General features: G+C 37.6%; 1 protein-coding gene across 2 annotated transcripts in view; it reads left to right on the top strand.

The window, feature by feature from the left end:
- The window catches only part of LOC110956362 (zeta-sarcoglycan), a 352883-nt gene extending 339274 nt beyond the window's left edge, over positions 1 to 13609 (top strand). The window contains exon 8 of one of the 2 annotated variants that reach the window (XM_022201767.2): positions 10793 to 13609. In XM_022201767.2, coding sequence (XP_022057459.1) covers positions 10793 to 10999 — 207 coding nt within the window. In that variant the 3' untranslated portion in view covers positions 11000 to 13609. The other variant, XM_051945531.1, reaches the window with a different exon arrangement.
- Positions 13610 to 20233: the final 6624 nt, after the last annotated feature.

Below are 20233 nucleotides of genomic sequence, written 5' to 3'. Positions count from 1 at the left end.
GTAAAGAGTACTGGTAATCTGCAGCTATTTTCATAATTTCAAGGTAAAATTCTGAGGTGTGATTTTCTAGCTTTGCAGATGTGGAAATCCAATGCACTGATTTCTTATACACAGATGTTTTTGGTGTTTTTTGTTGTAAAATAAAACAAGGCATTTATCACTGTTGGAAATGATTACAGGTATTATTTGTAACACTTTCTAACATTGTATGGACAAAGCAATAAATCAGTTAATGGATAAAATCATTTGTATTACAGATGCTATCAACAGCATGTCTTGTTCATTTTATTTAGTTGTCGGCCTTGGATGATGAGGTCCAGTTACCAGGAGCACTAGTCTGCAGCTTACTGGTTCCGTCTTGCAGCTCCTCCACGCTGTCCTCCTCTCTACAGACCAAATCAAGTAAGATCTGTTTAGACTATGCAAACATCAACATGATCAGTATGTTATCTTTTGACCCATCCTAAAATCACAAAATAGAACATTTACTTTAAGTTAACTGTGTTTATGAAAATAGAAAATAAATACTGACAACTAGTACTTTTTGGTGCTTTTATGCAGGAAAAGGGAACCAGGAAGCTGCTGTGGATCCTCTGCAGTATCTGGAGAGGTCAGAGGAACGGTTCTTGGAACAGATCGGAAGACACCAAGACGTGACCTCTGCCATGCTCCAGAACATCCAGAAGATGAATGAAAACCTTGGTTGCACTGATGGGACGCATGGTGTCGGTGCTGGAGCAACTGTCCCAGAATTAAACTGCATTGTTGACTATTGGCTTTTCTAGAAAATAAATCTTTTTTAGTACTTCACCTGTTTTGTATTTTACCCATGCACTTTGGATGAATAAACAGAAATTTGTGATGAGAGATGCAAATTTTGTCTATAATCTACAGAGACTTTATTCAGTGTTCAGTGCACACTTTTGTTACACACATTTTGACAGATAAGCAGTTGTGCTTTTCAAGCAGATTTTAGTCAGAAACATCAGTAGCATATATTGTTGTTTTTTGTTTTTTTTACTGTTACACCAATCTAGGTAGATAAACTGCACTACTGCAGCAGACATATTATTGAAATGTGCTTCTATTATGTGTCTACATACACTGCTCACAAATAGTTATTCAACTTTTGGGTGAAATTGATGGAAAATATAAAAAGTGCATGCTGTAGTGATATATCATAAAAGTAGGGTATTTAACTAGAAACATGCAATAGTGATTTCCTCATCTCAAAAAAATTATTGAATCAAAAGCTAACAACAGTGGAGGGTGTATCACAATAAAAATGTCTCAGTTTGGACAGAACAGCAGCCTTCAGCTGAAATCCAGTACGATTGTGTCCCACCAGTGGCGTGATCATGGATGTGTCCAGGCAGCAGCTGACCTCTGCCTCGTAATTAGCCTTAAGACCAGCTATAAAGATAAACATAGATATTATCATTATCATCAACATATGGTGCAGTTGTTTAACCTTTAAGCTATGTAGGGATGCAAATGTAGTCGAAGCTAAGTAGCTAAGCTAATGCTAACACGTTCAGTGTTCAGAATCAAAACATCTCTAAAAATTACCTGTTTTCTCAAACGTAGTCGCCGTTCCCTGTGACAACCATGAAGATAGATAGATAATCACAGAAGAGCTCATCTGAAGAGCAAATGTCCAATCAGGTTCCTGTTTTTGTTTGCCATGTCCTTCCAGGGCTCAGTAGGAAAAAGTCTGAATATATGGAATGAAACTTTGAATAGATGGAATGAAAATCTGAACATTCTATATTCCGACTTTCATTATATATATATCAACTTTCATTATATATATATATATATCAACTTTCATTATATATATATATCAATTTTCATTATATATATATCAAGTTTCATTATATATATATCGACTTTCATTATATATATATATATATCAACTTTCATTATATATATATCAGCTTTCATTATATATATATATATATCAACTTTCATTATATATATATATCATCCATCCATCCATCCTCTATACACCGCTTTATCCTCATTAGGGTCGCGGGGGGAGCTGGAGCCTATCCCAGCTGACTCGGGCGAAGGCAGGGGACACCCAGGACAGGTCGCCAGTCTGTCGCAGGGCATATATATATATATCAACTTTCATTATATATATATCAATTTTCATTATATATATATATCAAGTTTCATTATATATATATATATCAAGTTTCATTATATATATATCGACTTTCATTATATATATATCGACTTTCATTATATATATATATCAAGTTTCATAATATATATATCAAGTTTCATTATATATATATCGACTTTCATTATATATATATCTCAATTTCATTATATATATATATATATCAACTTTCATTATATATATATCTCAACTTTCATTATATATATCAACTTTCATTATATATATATCAAGTTTCATTATATATATATATCAAGTTTCATTATATATATATCTCAACTTTCATTATATATATCTCAACTTTCATTATATATATATCAAGTATCATTATATATATATCAAGTTTCATTATATATATATCAAGTTTCATTATATATATATATCGACTTTCATTATATATATATATATCAAGTTTCATTATATATATATCGACTTTCATTATATATATATATCGACTTTTATTATATATATAATTTCCTAAACGGCATGCCATAGGCATGCCATAGTTATATATATATATATATATATATATATATATATATATATATATGTATATATATATACATAATCCTTTATTTTCATGACTATTTACATTCCAGATTCTCACTGAAGGCATCAAAACTGAATGAACACATATGGAATTATGTAGTAAACAAAAAAGTGGGAAATCAGTCAAAACATGTTCTTCAAAATAGCCACCCCTTCCTTTGATTGCTGCCTTGCACACTCTTGACATTCTCTCGATGAGCTTCATGAGGCAGTCAACTAAAGTGGTTTTCAAACGTCTTGAAGTTTGAAGGTTTAGGTCAGGTGACTGTAGAGGCCTGGTGATCTCATGCAGCACTCCATCACTCTCCTTCTTAGTCAAATAGCCCTTACACAGCCTGGAGGTGTGTTTGGGGTCACTGTCCTGTTAAAAATAAATAATGGTTCAGCTACCGTGAACGCAAACCGGATGGGATGGCATGTTGCTGCAGGATGCTGTGGTAGCCATGCTGGTTCAGTATGCCTTAAGTTTTGAATAAATCCCCAACAGTGTCACCAGCAAAGCACCCCCTCACCATCACACCTCCTCCTCCATGAATCATGCATGTAGAGACCATCCGTTCACCTTTTCCGCATTGCACAAAGACATGGTGGGTGGAACCAAAGATCTCAGATTTGGACTCATCAGACCAAAGCACAGATTTCCACTGGTCTAATGTCCATTCCGTGTGTTTCTTGGCTCAAACAAATCTCTTCTGCTTGTTGCTTTTCCTTAATAGTGGTTTCTTAGCAGCTATTTGACCATAAAGGCCTGATTGGTGCAGTCTCATCTGAACAGTTGGTGCAGAGATGTGTCTGCTACTACAACTCTATGTGACATTTATCTGGGCTCTAATCTGAGGTGCTGTTCACTTGCAATTTTTGAGGCTAGTAACTCAGATGAACTTATCCTCAGCAGCCGAGGCGACTCTTGGTCTTCCTTTTTCTGGAGCGGTCCTCGTGTATTTTTTTCTTTTTACCTCTGGCTTTTTAAAATCTTTTAAATTCCATCCAATATAATGTATGTATGTAATGACATTATAAGGCCCACTCTTATCCCTTGAAGCAGACAGTTGATAGATATCTCATTTAGGTTTTTTCTTTTCATTAAATCATTAGAAACAGCATGTTATACAAAGGAACCGGCTCTGCCTTCTTCAGCATGTGCATTAACTCTGTGAAATTATTGACCTCAACTTCACATTTCAATTGTTAGGTATATTTTATGAAATTATTTATTTGTTATATGTAATTATGGTCTTGATTGACGTTAAAGTGGAGAGGTTGAGGCCATTGCAATCACTTGACACCAGACAAGTGGTTGTAGGCCCAAAACATTCATGTGTGTAGTGGGCCGCTGCTAATGAGTACTAAAAAAGAAAAATGTAACAAAAAATGCAGTCACACTGTGTATGAATTCTGTGGACTTTTGATCTTGAATTAAGATTTTATAGAAACGTTAAGTGATGCATTCATTATTTGCAATATAGTGATTATTGCTCGGAGTGCGGCAGGTATAGAACAGTCGTATTTTGGGATTTTTGCGGCACATTGCCACTGGGGCTTCAGTAGTTTGATCTCAAGTCCAGTTGCAAGATTTAGTTTTCTGATGTCAGACTTGTCCTAACAAGTGTGCCGGTAGTACAGTAACTCAACAGTGCAGTCAACACTCGGCAATGCCAACATTAGCAGCTAATCGCCATCAAAGCACAGTGACCCAAACTCACCCAGTTGTCAGCATGAACCCATATTTCACCTATTCCGATGACAAGGACATGTCCCTGTGATGTTGGTGAAAAGAAAAAAAACTGACATTTATTTATGGGTGACACTGACCTCAGAACCAAAGCCAAACATAAACAGTCAGCAGCATTTCAGTGACAAAATGCTCCTTGGGGAGTGACCTAAAGTTACCCAGTATACCTGGTGGGAACTTTTTTGAATTTTCGGGACATTATTATTGAATTTTATTTCATTTATTATTTCAGTAATCAATAAAACATGATGAATACATAGAAAACATGGATTTTAATCCCATATAACTGTACGGTCTTGAAAAGATTGTTATCATTACTATTGTTAATGATAATAATAATAATAATAATCATCATATACTGTTGTTGATTTACAAGTAATGTATTTTTAGAAATGGATCGGTATTATTTTCATCTTAGATTGTCCATGTATCTATACAGAAATTAAACCTCCTGAGTATGAATCACAGCCTCACAGTTCTGGTGTCAAAAATTGCTGGACCACATTTCCTCTGCGCCCCCCTCTGAAGACTTACAAACCAACCAGTTAAGTCCCAAATTTTTCAGGATGTTCCTTTTTAAGTCGCTACCAGTGAAATAATTTTATTTTTTGATGCACCCATACATTGCATCAGTTGACATACATCCCTGGATTGGCATCCCACCACCCACTGCACCTCTCTGGCCACTGTGGTGCACAGCAAGTCAAGATACCAAACTGGTGCACCCAACAAGTTACCACTTCACCAGTTTGATGCAGTTTTTTCCAGACTGTGATGGCACAATAACAGCACTCCTAAGAAAGAAAAAAAAAGTGTTTTTCCTCTCTTTGTTTTGCTCACATGGTTGAGAGATATAGAACATAATAAACAGCGTAGTCATAAAACCTACTAGATATTAAACAGGCACATGCAGCTTTGTCGATGAATGCATGTAGCCAAAATGCACCCATAAGCACTGCTTCATATCTTTTCAGAGGCACTAGTATATTTGCAGACGCATCCTTCCTCACGCACACTTGCTCTCTAGCACACACACATTCATGTGTGCAGACCCTCATGTACGGCCAACAACAGGCCGACTTAATACTTACCGACACTTTCATTTGGGATGAATGTCAGCACTAATCCGACCTTAAGCTACAACAAATGACTTCCACTCCCCTTCCTTTAGCTCCCATCCCTCTTTCCATGCATCCATCCATCTGTCCATTCGCCGTTTATTTGTCCTTCTTGCCTGCTATGGAAACCATACATTTCTGTCTTTCTTACCATCCACCTTCATCTCACCTCTTACCTTCTTCATATCGATCTCTTCCTCATCTCGTCCTTCCTTCTAAGCCTTCCTTCTCATTCATACCTACTAATCGCCTTCTCCTCTTTGCAATCTCATAATCAGCATCCGCTACCTCTCGCCTTGTTTTCTTCCCCATCTATAATCTTCATCTACTCTTCACCTCCTCTTCCTCAATCTTTATTGTACACTCTCCTTTCCTTCCTCTTCCTCAATTTGTTTTCAAAAAACAGTAATTTCATCAGTATTTCCTTGCGTTAACATGTGTTCACCCATTTTCTCCTTATCCCCCCGTGCCAGTTCATTTTAGGTTTTCCTTGCCATGGCAAGCAGGCTTTTAGAATTAGATTTGGGTTATGTTGCCAACCGTGACTGAGTCTTTTCCCCTGTAAGGCTATAACTGAGCCCTAGCAGCTTTTATTGGGGAGCCAAAGGGAAGATGACAGGTGTGCACCTGGGACCTGTTAAAGGCATACCTTGACATTTAGAAATGTAGTGTGGTATTTTCTTTTGCTCAGCACATGGGGAGAGAAGTTCACATATTCGTTTTTCACTGGCTCTTAAATTGTCTTCTAGTCATTGTTGCTATGTCTCATTAAATCCAATGGGCATGGAGGCCTAATGAGGTAAGTCAGCACAACTGAGGTGCAAAAATATAGTTGGTGTTTTCTTTTTTCTGAATAATTTTTCATTTTTGATTTTGGCACCAGACTTTTATTTAATTTTACTGTCAGTCTAATGTTAGTTTTGGTTCCATTTTGTGCAGTTTTAGTCAACAAAGCAAAAGATATTAAATTCTAGTTTTTGTCAATTTTTTTTTATCACCAACCAAGTTCAAGTTATGGATCATCCAATTTTTGTTGCATAATTGTTTGCCTTATTTAAAAAATATTATGTAAAGTTTTCCAAACAAACAAACCGTAAAAGTAATTTCTCCAATGACACTAAAAGTGATCGTGGGTTCTAGGGACTAATAACTTAGTCAGAAGACGTCACTACAGCCAGCACCAACAATAGGTAATATGGCTTGATAGACAAAAGCCACTTTGAATGGGACTTACTTCTTATCAGGAAAGTTGAGTGATTTTAGTACTGTATGTGTTGTTGGCTGATGTTAATCTCCACCAGGGAACATGCAGTATGTATAAAATTCCCAAAATAAGATTGGAAAATCCTTTCACCCCTCATATCAACTATCAACTGTATTAAAAGACTGAGATAGCAAGTAGCAAGTTTGTATATATTGTATATATCAGTGTGTCTCTTTATACTTATTGTCTTTTATGAAAGTGTTTTATATTGTCTTATGGGGGAAACCTGGACCAGGGTCCAATTTCGTATTGTTTCATGTGCAAATGTGGAATGATATGATAATAAAGAACCTTTTGACCTTTTTGACCTTTAATGATCTTTCCCTTTGTTTGCACTGAAGCTGAATTGAAGCTTAGATAAAGGTTTCATGGTCAGTGACATCTTTTTGAAGCCAGGCCCTTCTAAACATGGGATTATAACAGAGCAGTGTCAGCAATTGAAACCTGATCCATCCATCACCATCGGTATGTTACCATGCAAGGACGATGATACACATTCTACATAACATTAAAATTGGAAATCACGATGAAAATAAACATGTACTTGGTGAAAACAAACTGGACATCAGAATCCCTTCAGGGTCTACAATTATCCAAAGAAAAAGCCCTTATTAAAGTGAACTGAAAAAATTAAAACAAGCTAATGAACAGCAGAAGTGTCTATTAATATTGCATCGCCCACTCCACTGACAAATAACAGCAAAATTACAGTCATTATATCGCACCTGAATTAAAATAATGAGCAGTAGACTTGTCTATCACCAGGCAATGACTCATCTCATCCAAGCAGCTTATCAGTTACTCCAACCAGGGATGTGAATCCAGCCAGTCATGCTCCAAACACACCTCTATTTCAGATTTTATACTTCAAAATGATGACCAGCACACTGGTCAGAAGGAGTAAGTGTAGCTAATGAATTGGGGAAAAGTCAATTGAAAATTTCATAAGAGAAGCTGATGCTTTTTGAATGGGAGGCTGAAATTATTTGGAACCACCACCTACTGACCATCAGTGGTATTACACCTTAAAGGTCTTCCACAATGACCTCAATTTCAAGTCGTGCTTGATGTCAAGCCTTTCAATTGTACCGTTCAACAAATTCTATTTTTTAATGTACAAGGACACTTTGGGTGTCTTAGATGAAGAAAAGCTAGAGTATGTTGCTCCTTTTGTACTGGTTCATTTAATTTAGGTTGCAGTACAGACCAAGTAAAACATTACATGTGCACACCTTTGTCTCTGAGCCCAAGATCTACAGCTGAAATGACTTGTTTGCCACAAGCTCTAGATACTGCACAAAAAACAATGTGGAGGAGAGAAAACGTCTACTGATCAGAAACATTTGTAACAAATCCCTTTCTTGTTCTTCAAAATGTGTATATAATTTCCTCAATAGTACATTTTTCTGTTCTTCCAAATTATATCAGATAATCTCTGTCCTCACACCAACAAATGCAACTTCTAGATGTCTCATCAGTGATATATTTAAACTTACAAAGAACCCTTTGGTATTCATGAAAAGTATTAATTAAGGAGTTTGAGTTCAGAGGTTGAGCATTTCTCAGAGTACAAGCCTTTGGGATGCAACAGACAGTATCATCGTTATGCTTACGTCAGTCTGTTTTAAATGCTCTGGTTACCTGTCTATTTATCTTCATGTTAATGTCTAAAAGTTGCATTGCTGTTAGCTAAACAGCTATTTAAAGGCAACATTAACAGCACCTCTGCTCTGCTCCATCAGAGATAGTGTGTGTGTGTGTGTGTGTGTGTGTGTGTGTGTGTGTGTGTGTGTGTGTGTGTGTGTGTGTGTGTGTGTGTGTGTGTGTGTGTGTGTGTGTGTGTGTGTGTGTGTGTGTGTGTGTGTATGAGTGAATGTTGTTTATATAGATCGAGATGTGCCCCGTCAGCCAATGTGAAATCATTAGTTATACTAATTGGTTCCTCACTGTTGGGGTATCTGAATCCCTCATCCCTCTCATCTTTTTCTTGCATTCATCTTATCTCCATCTCTGTATTCCCCCCATCCTCTTCAAACTGCTTCTGATTTGACATTTTCTCTCCGTCATCCTTCTCTCGTCCTTTCATGTGACTCCCTCCGTTCCCTCTCTTCTTCCTGTCTTTTTTGCACTCATAGCTATTTTCCTCATATATTTCCACTTCCCCTTCTCCTCATTGCTGAAATGAAGAACATGAATAATGGGGATGCAGATGTCTGCTGAGATTACGGTCTAGCCTTGGGCTCTGTTAGCATATGTGTGAGAGAGAGAGATAGAAAAAGGCAGAACAAAGCAGGGCTTCCTTCAGCATTGAAGAGTAAATAAATAAGCAGTCAATACAAAATAAGACTGAGTAATGATTCCTGTTTGAAACTCAGCTTGTTTCAATCTGGGGCAGACAGAATTAAGGGTAGGGAAGGAAGAAGCCGGCCATGAGACAGAGCAATAGAAAACGTGCTGGTGGCAACTTGTATGTTTTGCTTTGCTTTTTTGAAACAGCTCTGAGCCGTAGCTAATTAATTTTATTTCCTCAACAGCTAAAATGAAGTATTATCTATTTGCTGCGCTCTTTGGTGTTTTTTTATTTTGCAAACAATTGTTTGCGAGAAACAAGACACACTGTTCTCTAACAACACACTGAGCAGACTGTGCCGTTTCTGCCAAATCACAGACGGAGCAGTGACTTTTTCCTAGAGAAATGATGCAGTTTGTCGTCTCACATCAATATAAGATTCAATAAAGGATTCATATTAAGTAAGTGGATTTGATTCTGGATTTAAATTTGATGGAATTCTACCAAACCCCATCCATACCATCTGGGATGGTAATCTACCAATCTACTTTCAATCTGTCCTCATTTTTACTGTTAGGTGTGCGCAGTTTCTTCAGTATGTGACCTTTTGTCGTTGTGTGGGTGCATGTGTGCCATGCAGGTGTGTCTCAAAAATTGGAGATAAACAATGTCGAGGCACAAGACATGTCAAATTCTTCAAATCAAAACACAATCCCTTCGACTTGTCACCTGAAACTGATCAAGGTGCTTGAAGGTTGCATAGCGAAAACCTATTTGTGAGTTTTATGCAGTGTTTTGACATTAAGTGAAAACCGTACTTGCACAAGTCCAACTACTGCAAAATTAATCAAAGGCACAACTTGATCTGTCTGTGCAGATAAACTACGGTATTTTTAATACCATGTCTTTTAATTCTGACATTTATTTCATGCTAAGACTCATTAGCTGCTTATTTATCTTCTGAATGATGTCCTCTTCTCACTTTTTTTCTTGAAATATTCACTTATTTCTAGGGAACTATTCCCCACAGAAGTAAGTCAGACTTTTAAAATATGTTCCATGATCTGATCTCTATGGCAGATTTTTTTTATTACTACTATTTTAATGGGGGAAATACAAGCATAATAAGTATGATACAACATAAAGTCGTATATGTCTGTATGTGTTCTGTTGCATTGTTTCCTTTGTGTCTCTCTGCTTCTATCTCCATCCTCTCCTCACTGCTCTCCCACTGATTCCCTTGCTTCTCTCCTCACCTACCTTGCCCTCTGCCTCATTCACTCCCACTCTGCCTCTTCATCAAAAGAGATCTGTTCTAAATAGAAATCCCCTTTCTGTCTCCGTAGATCTTTCTTGATGACAACCCCAGTCGACCACAGAGACTATAGTCACTGCCTACAGCAATGTGCTCTCTGTTCCTTTGAATGAACAACCCATTTTTTTGTTTTGTTTTTTCCCGTTTTCTTTAAACATGGTTCTCTCTCCTTCTGTGTGCTTGTGTATTATTTTAGGTACCTAGACAGCCCATGTGAGCTCAGTCCCTTACAGCTGTAACATCAGCTTCTGTGTCATCCATTTTCATGTTCTATGGATGGTAAATCAAAGTTTTGTAAATCGTGTCTCTCTATTTTTGTTTGTTCGTTTTTGTTCACAGATCTTTCTAGACGCCAACACTATCAAGCTGGGCAACATTCCCCTTGGTAGTGCTGTGGATCCCCTGGAGGGGGCACCTGCAGGTACCACCTACACCAAACAGACTGTATACGAGCTGTGCGCCTGTGCTAATGGCAAGCTCTACCTTTCGCCAGCTGAGAAAGGCACTACCTGCCAAACAACCAGTAACTTTTGCCTCTGGAGCTGAAAGTGGGAGGTTGACAGACGCACATGACATATGGACTACGGAGTTTGAAGCTAATGCTAGCCAACGGACTGCATCAACATGGATTACGACTGGTGGGAAGCTAATGCCGGCTAACAGACCGAATCAATATGGACTGTAGCGTGGTGAGAAGTTCATGTATGTTCACCAATCGAATCATATGGATTACAGCTTGGCAGGAAACTCATGGTTGGTAACAGACCAAATCAAGATGGACTGTGACTTGGCTGTGAAGCTAATGCCAGCGAAAGGACTTAATCAACATGGACTAGAGCTTGTGAGAGGCTATTGCCAACTCACCAACCAAATTACTATGGATTGGTCAGTAGCCAATGCTAGTCAAGAGGATGGATTACCTGGTGGGATGTGAAAGCCAACAAGGTTAGCTCACCCCTCATGGACGTGGATGGACAGTCCCAGTGTGGGGCTCTTACTGACTGTCTACCCTATTTTTGAATTGTTGCCATGATGGTTTCTGAAAGTCACAAGGATTATGCTTGGCAGTTGCCTGAGAACAGCAAACTTTCTTATGTGTTTCCATTGTGACCAAAATGTCCTGGAAAATCATGTTCTTGTTTTTGTTAGGATAAACAGATACCATGACGGACTACAAACTCCAACAGGGACATGCACATGGACTCCTGGTTATCCTATGAGTTGGCTTACAGAAATCAGTGAGGACTTTGGTTTAACCCAGTGGGTAGCTAACAAATAAATCAGGCAATGGTTTTGTCTTGTGGGAAGATAAGGCTAGCTAACGGACCAATCTATACCAGAAAGGCCTTCCCCCTCCTCCCCCTCCTCCCCCTCCTCCCCCTCTAGTCGTTCGCCCCAAACATTGACATGATCCCTCTGCATTAATCTGCACTTGATAGTTCCAATGTTCTCCGAACCCATTTTTCATAGGAAGACTAATGCAAATAATTGTGCTTCAACCTTGCACTCCACCAGCTTTTTCCCCAATATAGTTTCAAATTCTTCACATCTACTTTGACTTTCTTTAAGTTTTTTTTCTTCAGATCAAATCTTTTACTTATCTCTTTGTATCCTTGTCTCTTTCCTTTCGATGTCTCTGTAGTCCTTTATCTTTCCATATTTTGCTGCTGCTCTCTTTTATCTTGCCTCCATGCTCTAGTTATTTTGTTCTGTCTATGCACCTACTTGCACTGGACTGGCAAGAAAAATGTCATTCTGCCTATCCATTTTCTTCCACCAGTGTACTTTTAAAAAAGAAAAAGAAAACAGAAAACATCGCTCTATCGGTTTTATTCCCTAGACTGGTTTAAAAAAAGAAAAAGAAAGAAAAAAAGTCTTTTTTAGCAGCCATCTCAGCTGCACCAGATGCAGAATTACTCCCTCTTACACTCTGATCCCACTTCTTTTAGTTTCAGTCTCTAAAGAGTTATTCTACCTGGAAATGTTATGTACTTTTTGTGAGCTACACAAAATGGAAATGGAATGTGAAAAGGAAGCAGAAAATGAGTTATAAGTCTTGGGTTAATTAAGGATCAGGTGGGTGCTAAGGCAGACAGACCATTTTGTGGTATGGGGCCAAACTTCCAGTGAGGCAGAGGCAGCAGTCGGCTGACGGCCAGACCAATTTTAGTCTTGTTACGGAGCATTGTACATCTTCATCCTGTGTTCCTTGTCTGTCAGAGTTTTTTCCCATCTTTTTTTTTTTTTTTTTTTTTTGCATGGCCTTTCCATTCATGTTGCCAAGCCCCTGGCAGTATTTTTACCTCCTATTATTCCTTGTACTTCACCCTTGACCATTTTGTTATTTTCTTTATCAACTATCATATTGCCTTCTTATCCCTATTACTCAACAAATGACATTGCTTGATGTTATTTCCTTATTTTTTTTATTCTCCTTTGGCCATCTCAAGTTGAAATATCAGGAAAAATGCCCCTCTATTCTCACACTGCAACCCCTTGCAAAATTCCTGAAAATCTGAGCAAGAAAAGCTCCAAAATATTCTAAAGGTTTTTTTGTTTTTGTTTTTTATTTTATTTTTTTTTATTTGAATATTCAGTCTCCAAAGGGGGGATCAGTGTGAATGGCCCCAAGCTAACTTATCGCCAAACCTGTGCAATGGCTGGAAATAATAGGAAATCCACAAATTTGTGCAGTAGAAATCCCCCTGGAGGAAATTATGGATTTGGCTGTACGTGTATGGACTCAACTGGAAAAAAGGCCCTGAGGCGTACTTTCTTTTTTTTTTTAAAACAAAGCGATACACAGGTGCCTTTGCTACTGTTGGTAAAAGCACATCACAGTCTGAACATTCAAACTACCCTCAGTGGACCATCTGCAAGTGTCTCTGAACTATCTATTTATCAATCTACCTATTTATCTGTTTAGTTCTGTCTTTTTCCTCCCCTTCTCTCCTGTTTTTTTCTTTTTTTCTTTTTTTTTTTAGAACTCTCAGTATACCCAGTTGAAAAAAGAACAGTTCAATCCTGGTTTAAAGTTTAATTTTCTGATGTGTTCCCTTATGGTTTTATTCTTGATAATAAAAAAGCACAAATTATGCCATGTATATAACAATACCAATAAATTACAAAATAAAATAATATTGTTTATAAAGAGAATGTTTGGAGCCATTGTTGTAATTATTTAATAGTTTCCCAGATGAATTTACTTTACAAGGTACTAATAATGACATATTTTCAATATGATTTTCTTTTAATGTTTTCTTGATTTAAGAGATGTATTGAATTATTTACAGTGCCGATTCTTCTTCTCTGAACCTTTCATTTGATCCTTTGGTATTTGCCGTTCTGACTTTGTTCTTATATGATGTGTGCAGCGTTTGCAGAGGCACTGATATGAGCAAAGTAAACATTGTTACTTGAAGCACACACTAGTATAGAAAGTTTGCCACAATTTTTTGTTATTAGAGTCTTAAAGTAATAATTAGCAACCCCCTTGTTCTTTACCAAAAGGATTACAAGAGTCGTTCATGTGATATCTGCCTCCTTGATGTTTTTGTTCTGTTTTGAGGGAGAATGTCACTGTTGCTTGGACTGGTGGGTTTGTTGTTGTTGTTGTTGTTTTTGTTTTGTTTTGAGTTTTTTTCTTCTTTGTGTTGACTGAGTTTTTGTTTGCTTGTTTGTTTTGTTTGTTTGTTTTTTTTCTTTCCAGTGAAAGAAGCCGTTCATCCTTATATTCCATGCATGAAACAGGAAGTGCAGTGGTGCGGCATCATGCAGTGAAGTAGAAACTGGACAGACAGCTGTTTTGGTAACACATCAAAAGCATTTTTAAAAAATCTAAAATCAAAGAAGGATTGCAGGACTCATTAAATATTAATAAAGCCACATTGTGTATTTTGCCTTAAGTCAGTGTTGGCTTTTTCACCATTTCACCAAGATGCCAGTGTTTGCCTAAATTCAACCGTTTTTAGGCTATTTGCATTTTTTCTTTTTGCAACTATTGTGTTGCAGGAGAAAATAATGTTAGAAAATAAGAAGTACAATATCGCTAAACATTGAACCGAACTCATCAGTTTTTTTCAGAAACACTCTTTTATAAAACACTTCCTCATTATGTCCACAAAAAGATTAAATGCAAACAAATTTTCTTTTGCATAATCCTAATCCACTGTCATATTGTATGACCTGTCTGCTTTTTTTTTTTTTTTTTTTTTGCATTGTTTTGTTCATTTGTTTGGTCACGTCCCTTTTTTTGATTACTTTCCCTACAGTTTCAAAATTGTGAAGTGCACCTACGTAAGTATATCACATTTATCATTTGCTCCACAAACACTAGTCAGCCACAAACAAGTCACATTACTTTCCGTGGCCTATAATGGCCAAAAATGAAAGAGAAGTAACATATTTGATGTCAGTGAGTGGGTGAGCATGTAACTCCCTGCAGGCCAGTTTATTTTGATCAAAGAACTTACAGTTGCTGGCCTTCACACTATGTTGTGATATTGGACTGCAGCAGCCTTGACCTGATGGGCTGTTTTCTGTTGCCTCTTGTCTGATGCTGTCTTACTTTGCAATTTTCCTGTTCAACTTTCATCTTTCTTTGTTTTCCCTTGGCTTGCGTTGTTCCTCAGCCTTTTAGTATTTATTTTTTTCCAGTGAAGGAAAGTTATTTTTTTTTATTCTGTCACTTTTATTGTCTTTCACTTCTCACTTCATGCCTTCCACCCCATTGTTATTCTGCATCATTGTTCTTCCTCTCCCTCTATCTCCTCCCTCTGCTTTCTTCATCTCTGTCACTGTTGTTGTTGTTTTTTAACGGTGGATGTGAAACAATCTGTTGAAGTGTTGCGAGCTGAGAAATTTACAGGGAAAATTAAACGTGCACATACAAAAAAGGATATACTTCAATATATATGTGTTTGGATGTGGGATCACATGACTATAAGCACATATCCAAGTGGATGCTTCTCTTTCAGGATGTATAGATTCATAAAAATAAGCACTAACTTTATTTCCCTCCTTTACTGCACATTCAGACCTTCTTTATCCTCTAAAGTAATTCAGATGTAATCTTGCGTTCACATATTTGTGTTTAAAGTGTTCTGAATTCTCTTATTAAGGAACCAGTTGGTGCCACTGAAAACATGTTAAATACACTTTGTACCCCCTCAGAAACATGACTTTTTTTCTACCTTATACAGGATGGATTTAGGATATAAAGGAGGCACATGTAGTTGGAGTTAGAGATGCATCAGTCCGCATCAAAATACAAAATATGCTCAGTTGCACTGTTAATTTTGCACAGGTGTGACTTTTTAATTGACAAAATACACAACACCTCCTTCAGTTTAGCAAGTTTTTCCACTTTTGCCACTTTGAATCCGTCATTAGAAAATGTTCAGAGAGAATTACTAACTTTGTCTTAGACTTCATTATATAATGTCTATTTTGACACTGACAGTTACCTAAACTAATAACTGATTTATTTTCTCCACCAACCTCATTGTCAGAGTAACGAGGTGCTGAAAACTGAATGCGACCAACGCTCAGTCGACAGCCAATTAATTACAGGCAGAATACAGAAATGTAACTCTTGGCAGTTTAAAGACTTCAACAGATGTGCATCCATACCTGTGGACTCTATAGGAAGTAATTCGGACAATATCCACAGGGATGGACCAAAACTCAGTGTACTTCTGTAGGTGATGCAGCAGTATTATTGTGTTGTTGCCTCTGCGGTCAATCTTATGTGCTGACATAAAACAAAAGCAGCCAAAATTCCCTTGCAACTACAGACAACACTGACAGCCCTGATTGTATCCATGGGCACTCGAATTTGCACTTTCAGTCTTGCAAATTTTAAAATCAGTGAATTGGCAAATTGGAAAAAAAACCACTACATCTATTTGTAATATGTTCAAGGTTTATGCTGCAAAATCTATAGAGAGCTCATCTATCACGCCAGCTCAACCAATTGAGTCTCAATTCCTCTTGTGGCTTTGCAAACATGCAGCCTAATTTCTCAATTAGGTAGGTGGACAATGAAGCTGTAATGATTTATTAAGATGTCAGAACTTTGGCTCTGCACCCTACTTTGTTTGTTTTTTTTTCCTTCAAAGCTTTGTTTTGAAGAGATTGCTAGCAGTATTTGAGCCACATAACGGAAAAAAAAACCCAAGATGATTCAGCTTACATTTGTTCTTCCTTTATTCAAAGAAAGGCTGCTGTTATTGTTGGTCAGTGTTAGAATATTTCCGCTTTGCCAGGAGATGCTGTGAAGAAGATAGTGTTCAGTGTCTCTTTTGGGGCACTTCTGTGAAGGCATTTGGCTCCTGATTTTAAAGAAGAGCTTCAGTACCTTGAACATGAAAAATAGAACTTCCTGAAACTCTGTCATTTTGACGTAGTGGCTGAAAGACATACTTTGAAAAAAAAATGTAACCAAATGTGTCCGTTCACGTTCGGCATTTGCCAAAAAAGATGCAGTAGAAAACATGTCCAGGAGTAATCAGTGGATGGTTGTCATTCTTGATGAACAGGGGAAGAAATTCCAGTCACAAGCAAATATTGACAGAGGAGGAGAAGTTGGTAGGACAGAATGTGAAATTTCTAAGGCACATATTGCAAATATCTTTAAAGAACAGACTGTTTTCCTTTTACCTGTATGACAGCATGACGGTGGTTGACTCATCGTGTGTCGGAGTCAAGTGGCAGCGTTCACCGTGGTGCCCCGACCAACCTGTTCTTATCGATGACGCTACTGTACAGAAACAGACGCACACACACAGGAGTGGCCAGGCACTGTCGACAGTGTGTATCTGAAAGACAAGCCCTGTCAAAGCCAACAGAATATCGAGATAATATTCTCTCATTTCCTCCTTGCATATTGAGACACATTACCGAGGAGAGGAGAATGGTTTGGTTAATCACTACATATGAGAGTAGAAAGGACGGGAGTGGAGATGAAATGGAAAGAAGAATGACGGCGGAGGAGAGATAAGGTGTTATGTTTCCATGAATGGGCGACAGATTTTTGGTCATTTCCGAAACCAGAGGCACAATTGTGAATTAGGTTGAAGTGAGAGCACTGAATTATCAGAGGGCTGGCATCAATCACAGGTTGCTTCCGTCAGCTTTGTATATGTAACTAGCCACCACAGCATTCTCAGAGTCCCCTAAAGGAGTGCAGGGTCTCTACTTGCTGATAACGTTAAAGGAAAGTGTTGTCTTAGAAGTGCAAATAAGAAACATGTGATTATGTCTCATGTTCGTCTCTACTGTGAAACCACATCTGGAGTTTTCAACAGTCTGTACACAATGTTCTCTCTGTGTAACGACACACGCCAATAACTCTGTTTTAGTTGCGATTCTGCTCATTTTCATGTGTGATTATGCTCGGGTTTTGATGTTAGCAGGCGTGCAGAAGTACTACAATAATCTTGCTAATAAGAGAAACGAATTATCTGATTACAAATGCAAAAGCTGATGACTTCCTAAAATAATTCTGTTTACATGACTGGAGCTCTAATTTTGCACTTAGTTTGATTATCCAAAGATAATTATGGAAATGTAAGATTTGGATATGAGAAAATCTTGTTGTTGCGGCCCCAGAAACCTATCCTAGCAGATGAGAACACTGCGCCGTAAAATATTGAGGTCCTGGTGAGGTTCAGTGATGTGCGGAGATAAAAGTTTAAAATGTCCTGATGATGTGTGTGATCTACTTCTGTATCCTCAGGATGTTAGTGGCCGTGTGCTGGATGTGTGAAGTCTCTTTGCTTCATCCTTACATGGGCCCAAGTGAGTCATCAATGCATCATCAACAGGAATCTAAAATAAAGAGCAGGCTCAGTCAGCAGGATATATATTTATGTGGTTTAGCCCTTCAAAACACTTTCAGCCAGTCAAGTCCCGAGTGATGAGGAGCAGCTAGTTAAATGCCAAACAAGTTACGACACAGAACGAATGAGGAAATAAGCCAAGTACATTTCAGGATAAGTGTATTTATTTATATGGCTCCAAATTATTAGGAGTTTTTCATCTGTACAGCACACAACACTCCTTCAATTGTTGATTTCCATTTTTTAAATGTGGGAGATTCTTTTTTGTTTCTATAGTCCTTATCAGAAAACTTTGGGACTTCTCTTCCCTTACTGCTCTCAGCCTCAGTGGTGAGTAGTTAATATAGCTCTATGCCGGCACCTCTCTTGGCAATGTGATCCGAGAATCCTGCAAATGAAAGTCTGTGTGTATTCTTCTTTTGCTGTAATTTTGGCATGGATTACAGCATCAAGAATGTTTGTCTTTGGGTCGCCCTTGGTGAGCCCATTTTAATTCATAGCAAACGTTAGCCTGTTTTTAGGCATGACTCAGCTATCTCACCTGATTTTTTTAAATCTTTGTGCAACATAGTACTTCAAGGGATGCTTTGGTGTTGCATTTTATTCTCTAATTCTTGCAATAACCACCTTAGTGTCTCTCTGTCTTATAACAATTATAACGATGGGATGTCAGTTCTACAGTCCACATCCTCTCAGAAAGCAAGTTCTCCTCATTCAAAGTGCTTTATGACATGAAATCAGACAGAAAAGAAATGCAAAATTGACATTTTGGCTCAGACGAGCTGGACCTATTTGACATTGCAGTAAATAATATGCTAGTGTCAGTCCTCTTCCAAAATACCCAACATGCAAAACAAAACAATGCGTTTCATCTCTTACAATGTGTGAACCGCTTCTCTCTGCTGCCGTCTCTGTAGGTGAATGTCTTCTGCCCTACTGGATTCTGATATTCTATTGCAGGTAGTGATCGGAAAATATTTATCACAAAAAAGGCTGTCCTGCTCTGCCGTCTCTCCCTGACACTGTGCTCCTCTGGGGATGCAAGCTCAAACTGGCTCAATGACATGTGTAGAGGGACAGTGGAGTGAGGTTTTTAACATAATGATACCATCAGATCCTGGATTAAAGCTGCATTGATAGCAAGTAGCACAACTATACACAAATATTTTCTAATAAGTTGATGCATTTTTCAAAATCAACAACTGCACTTTTTTCCAAATTTTGTCAGTGGGACCTGAACTCCAGAGTAGCACACTGTAAGAAATGACTGTGAAATTCACAGTAAGTTACTGTGGATCTGTAAAGTAAGTTACTGTGATTTTTTAAAAAGTAAAATACTGTATAATAAGCAGTAATTTGCAAAATACTGTATATATCACGGTAGTAAACACAATACTGTAAAAATTTAAAGCAGACTAAGGTCTACTGTAGTAATTCACAGTAATGTCATCACTACCGTAAGAAAACAAATCAAGCATTATACAGTAGTGTGAAATTTACAGTAACATATTTACTGTAGGGAATAGCAGTAACTTGTACAGTACTGTAAAAGTTCACAGTAACCATTGCAGTACTGCAGAAATTCACAACAATATACTGGAATTTACAGTAACATTTACTGTAGGGAATAGCAGTAACTTGTACAGTACTGTAAAAGTTCACAGTAACCATTGCAGTACTGTAGAAATTCACAATAATATACTGGAATTTACAGTAACATATTATTTACTGTAGGGAATAGCAGTAACTTGTACAGTACTGTAAAAGTTCACAGTAACCATTGCAGTACTGGAGAAATTCACAATAATATATTGTGTAATATAGAAACCTCGAACAGTTAAGTACTTTAAAAATTCACAGTCATTTACTGTGTAGTGCAGTGTTAGAAGTACTCTGAAGAGCTCCGCCCACGTCCTCCTCATTTTCAAACTCCTTGGAA

This window comes from Acanthochromis polyacanthus, chromosome 3 (genome assembly GCF_021347895.1).
Source record: "Acanthochromis polyacanthus isolate Apoly-LR-REF ecotype Palm Island chromosome 3, KAUST_Apoly_ChrSc, whole genome shotgun sequence".
Lineage (NCBI taxonomy): Eukaryota > Metazoa > Chordata > Actinopteri > Pomacentridae > Acanthochromis > Acanthochromis polyacanthus.
The sequence above is the reverse complement of the archived record's forward strand: the minus strand, read 5'-3'. Positions and strand labels throughout refer to the sequence as shown.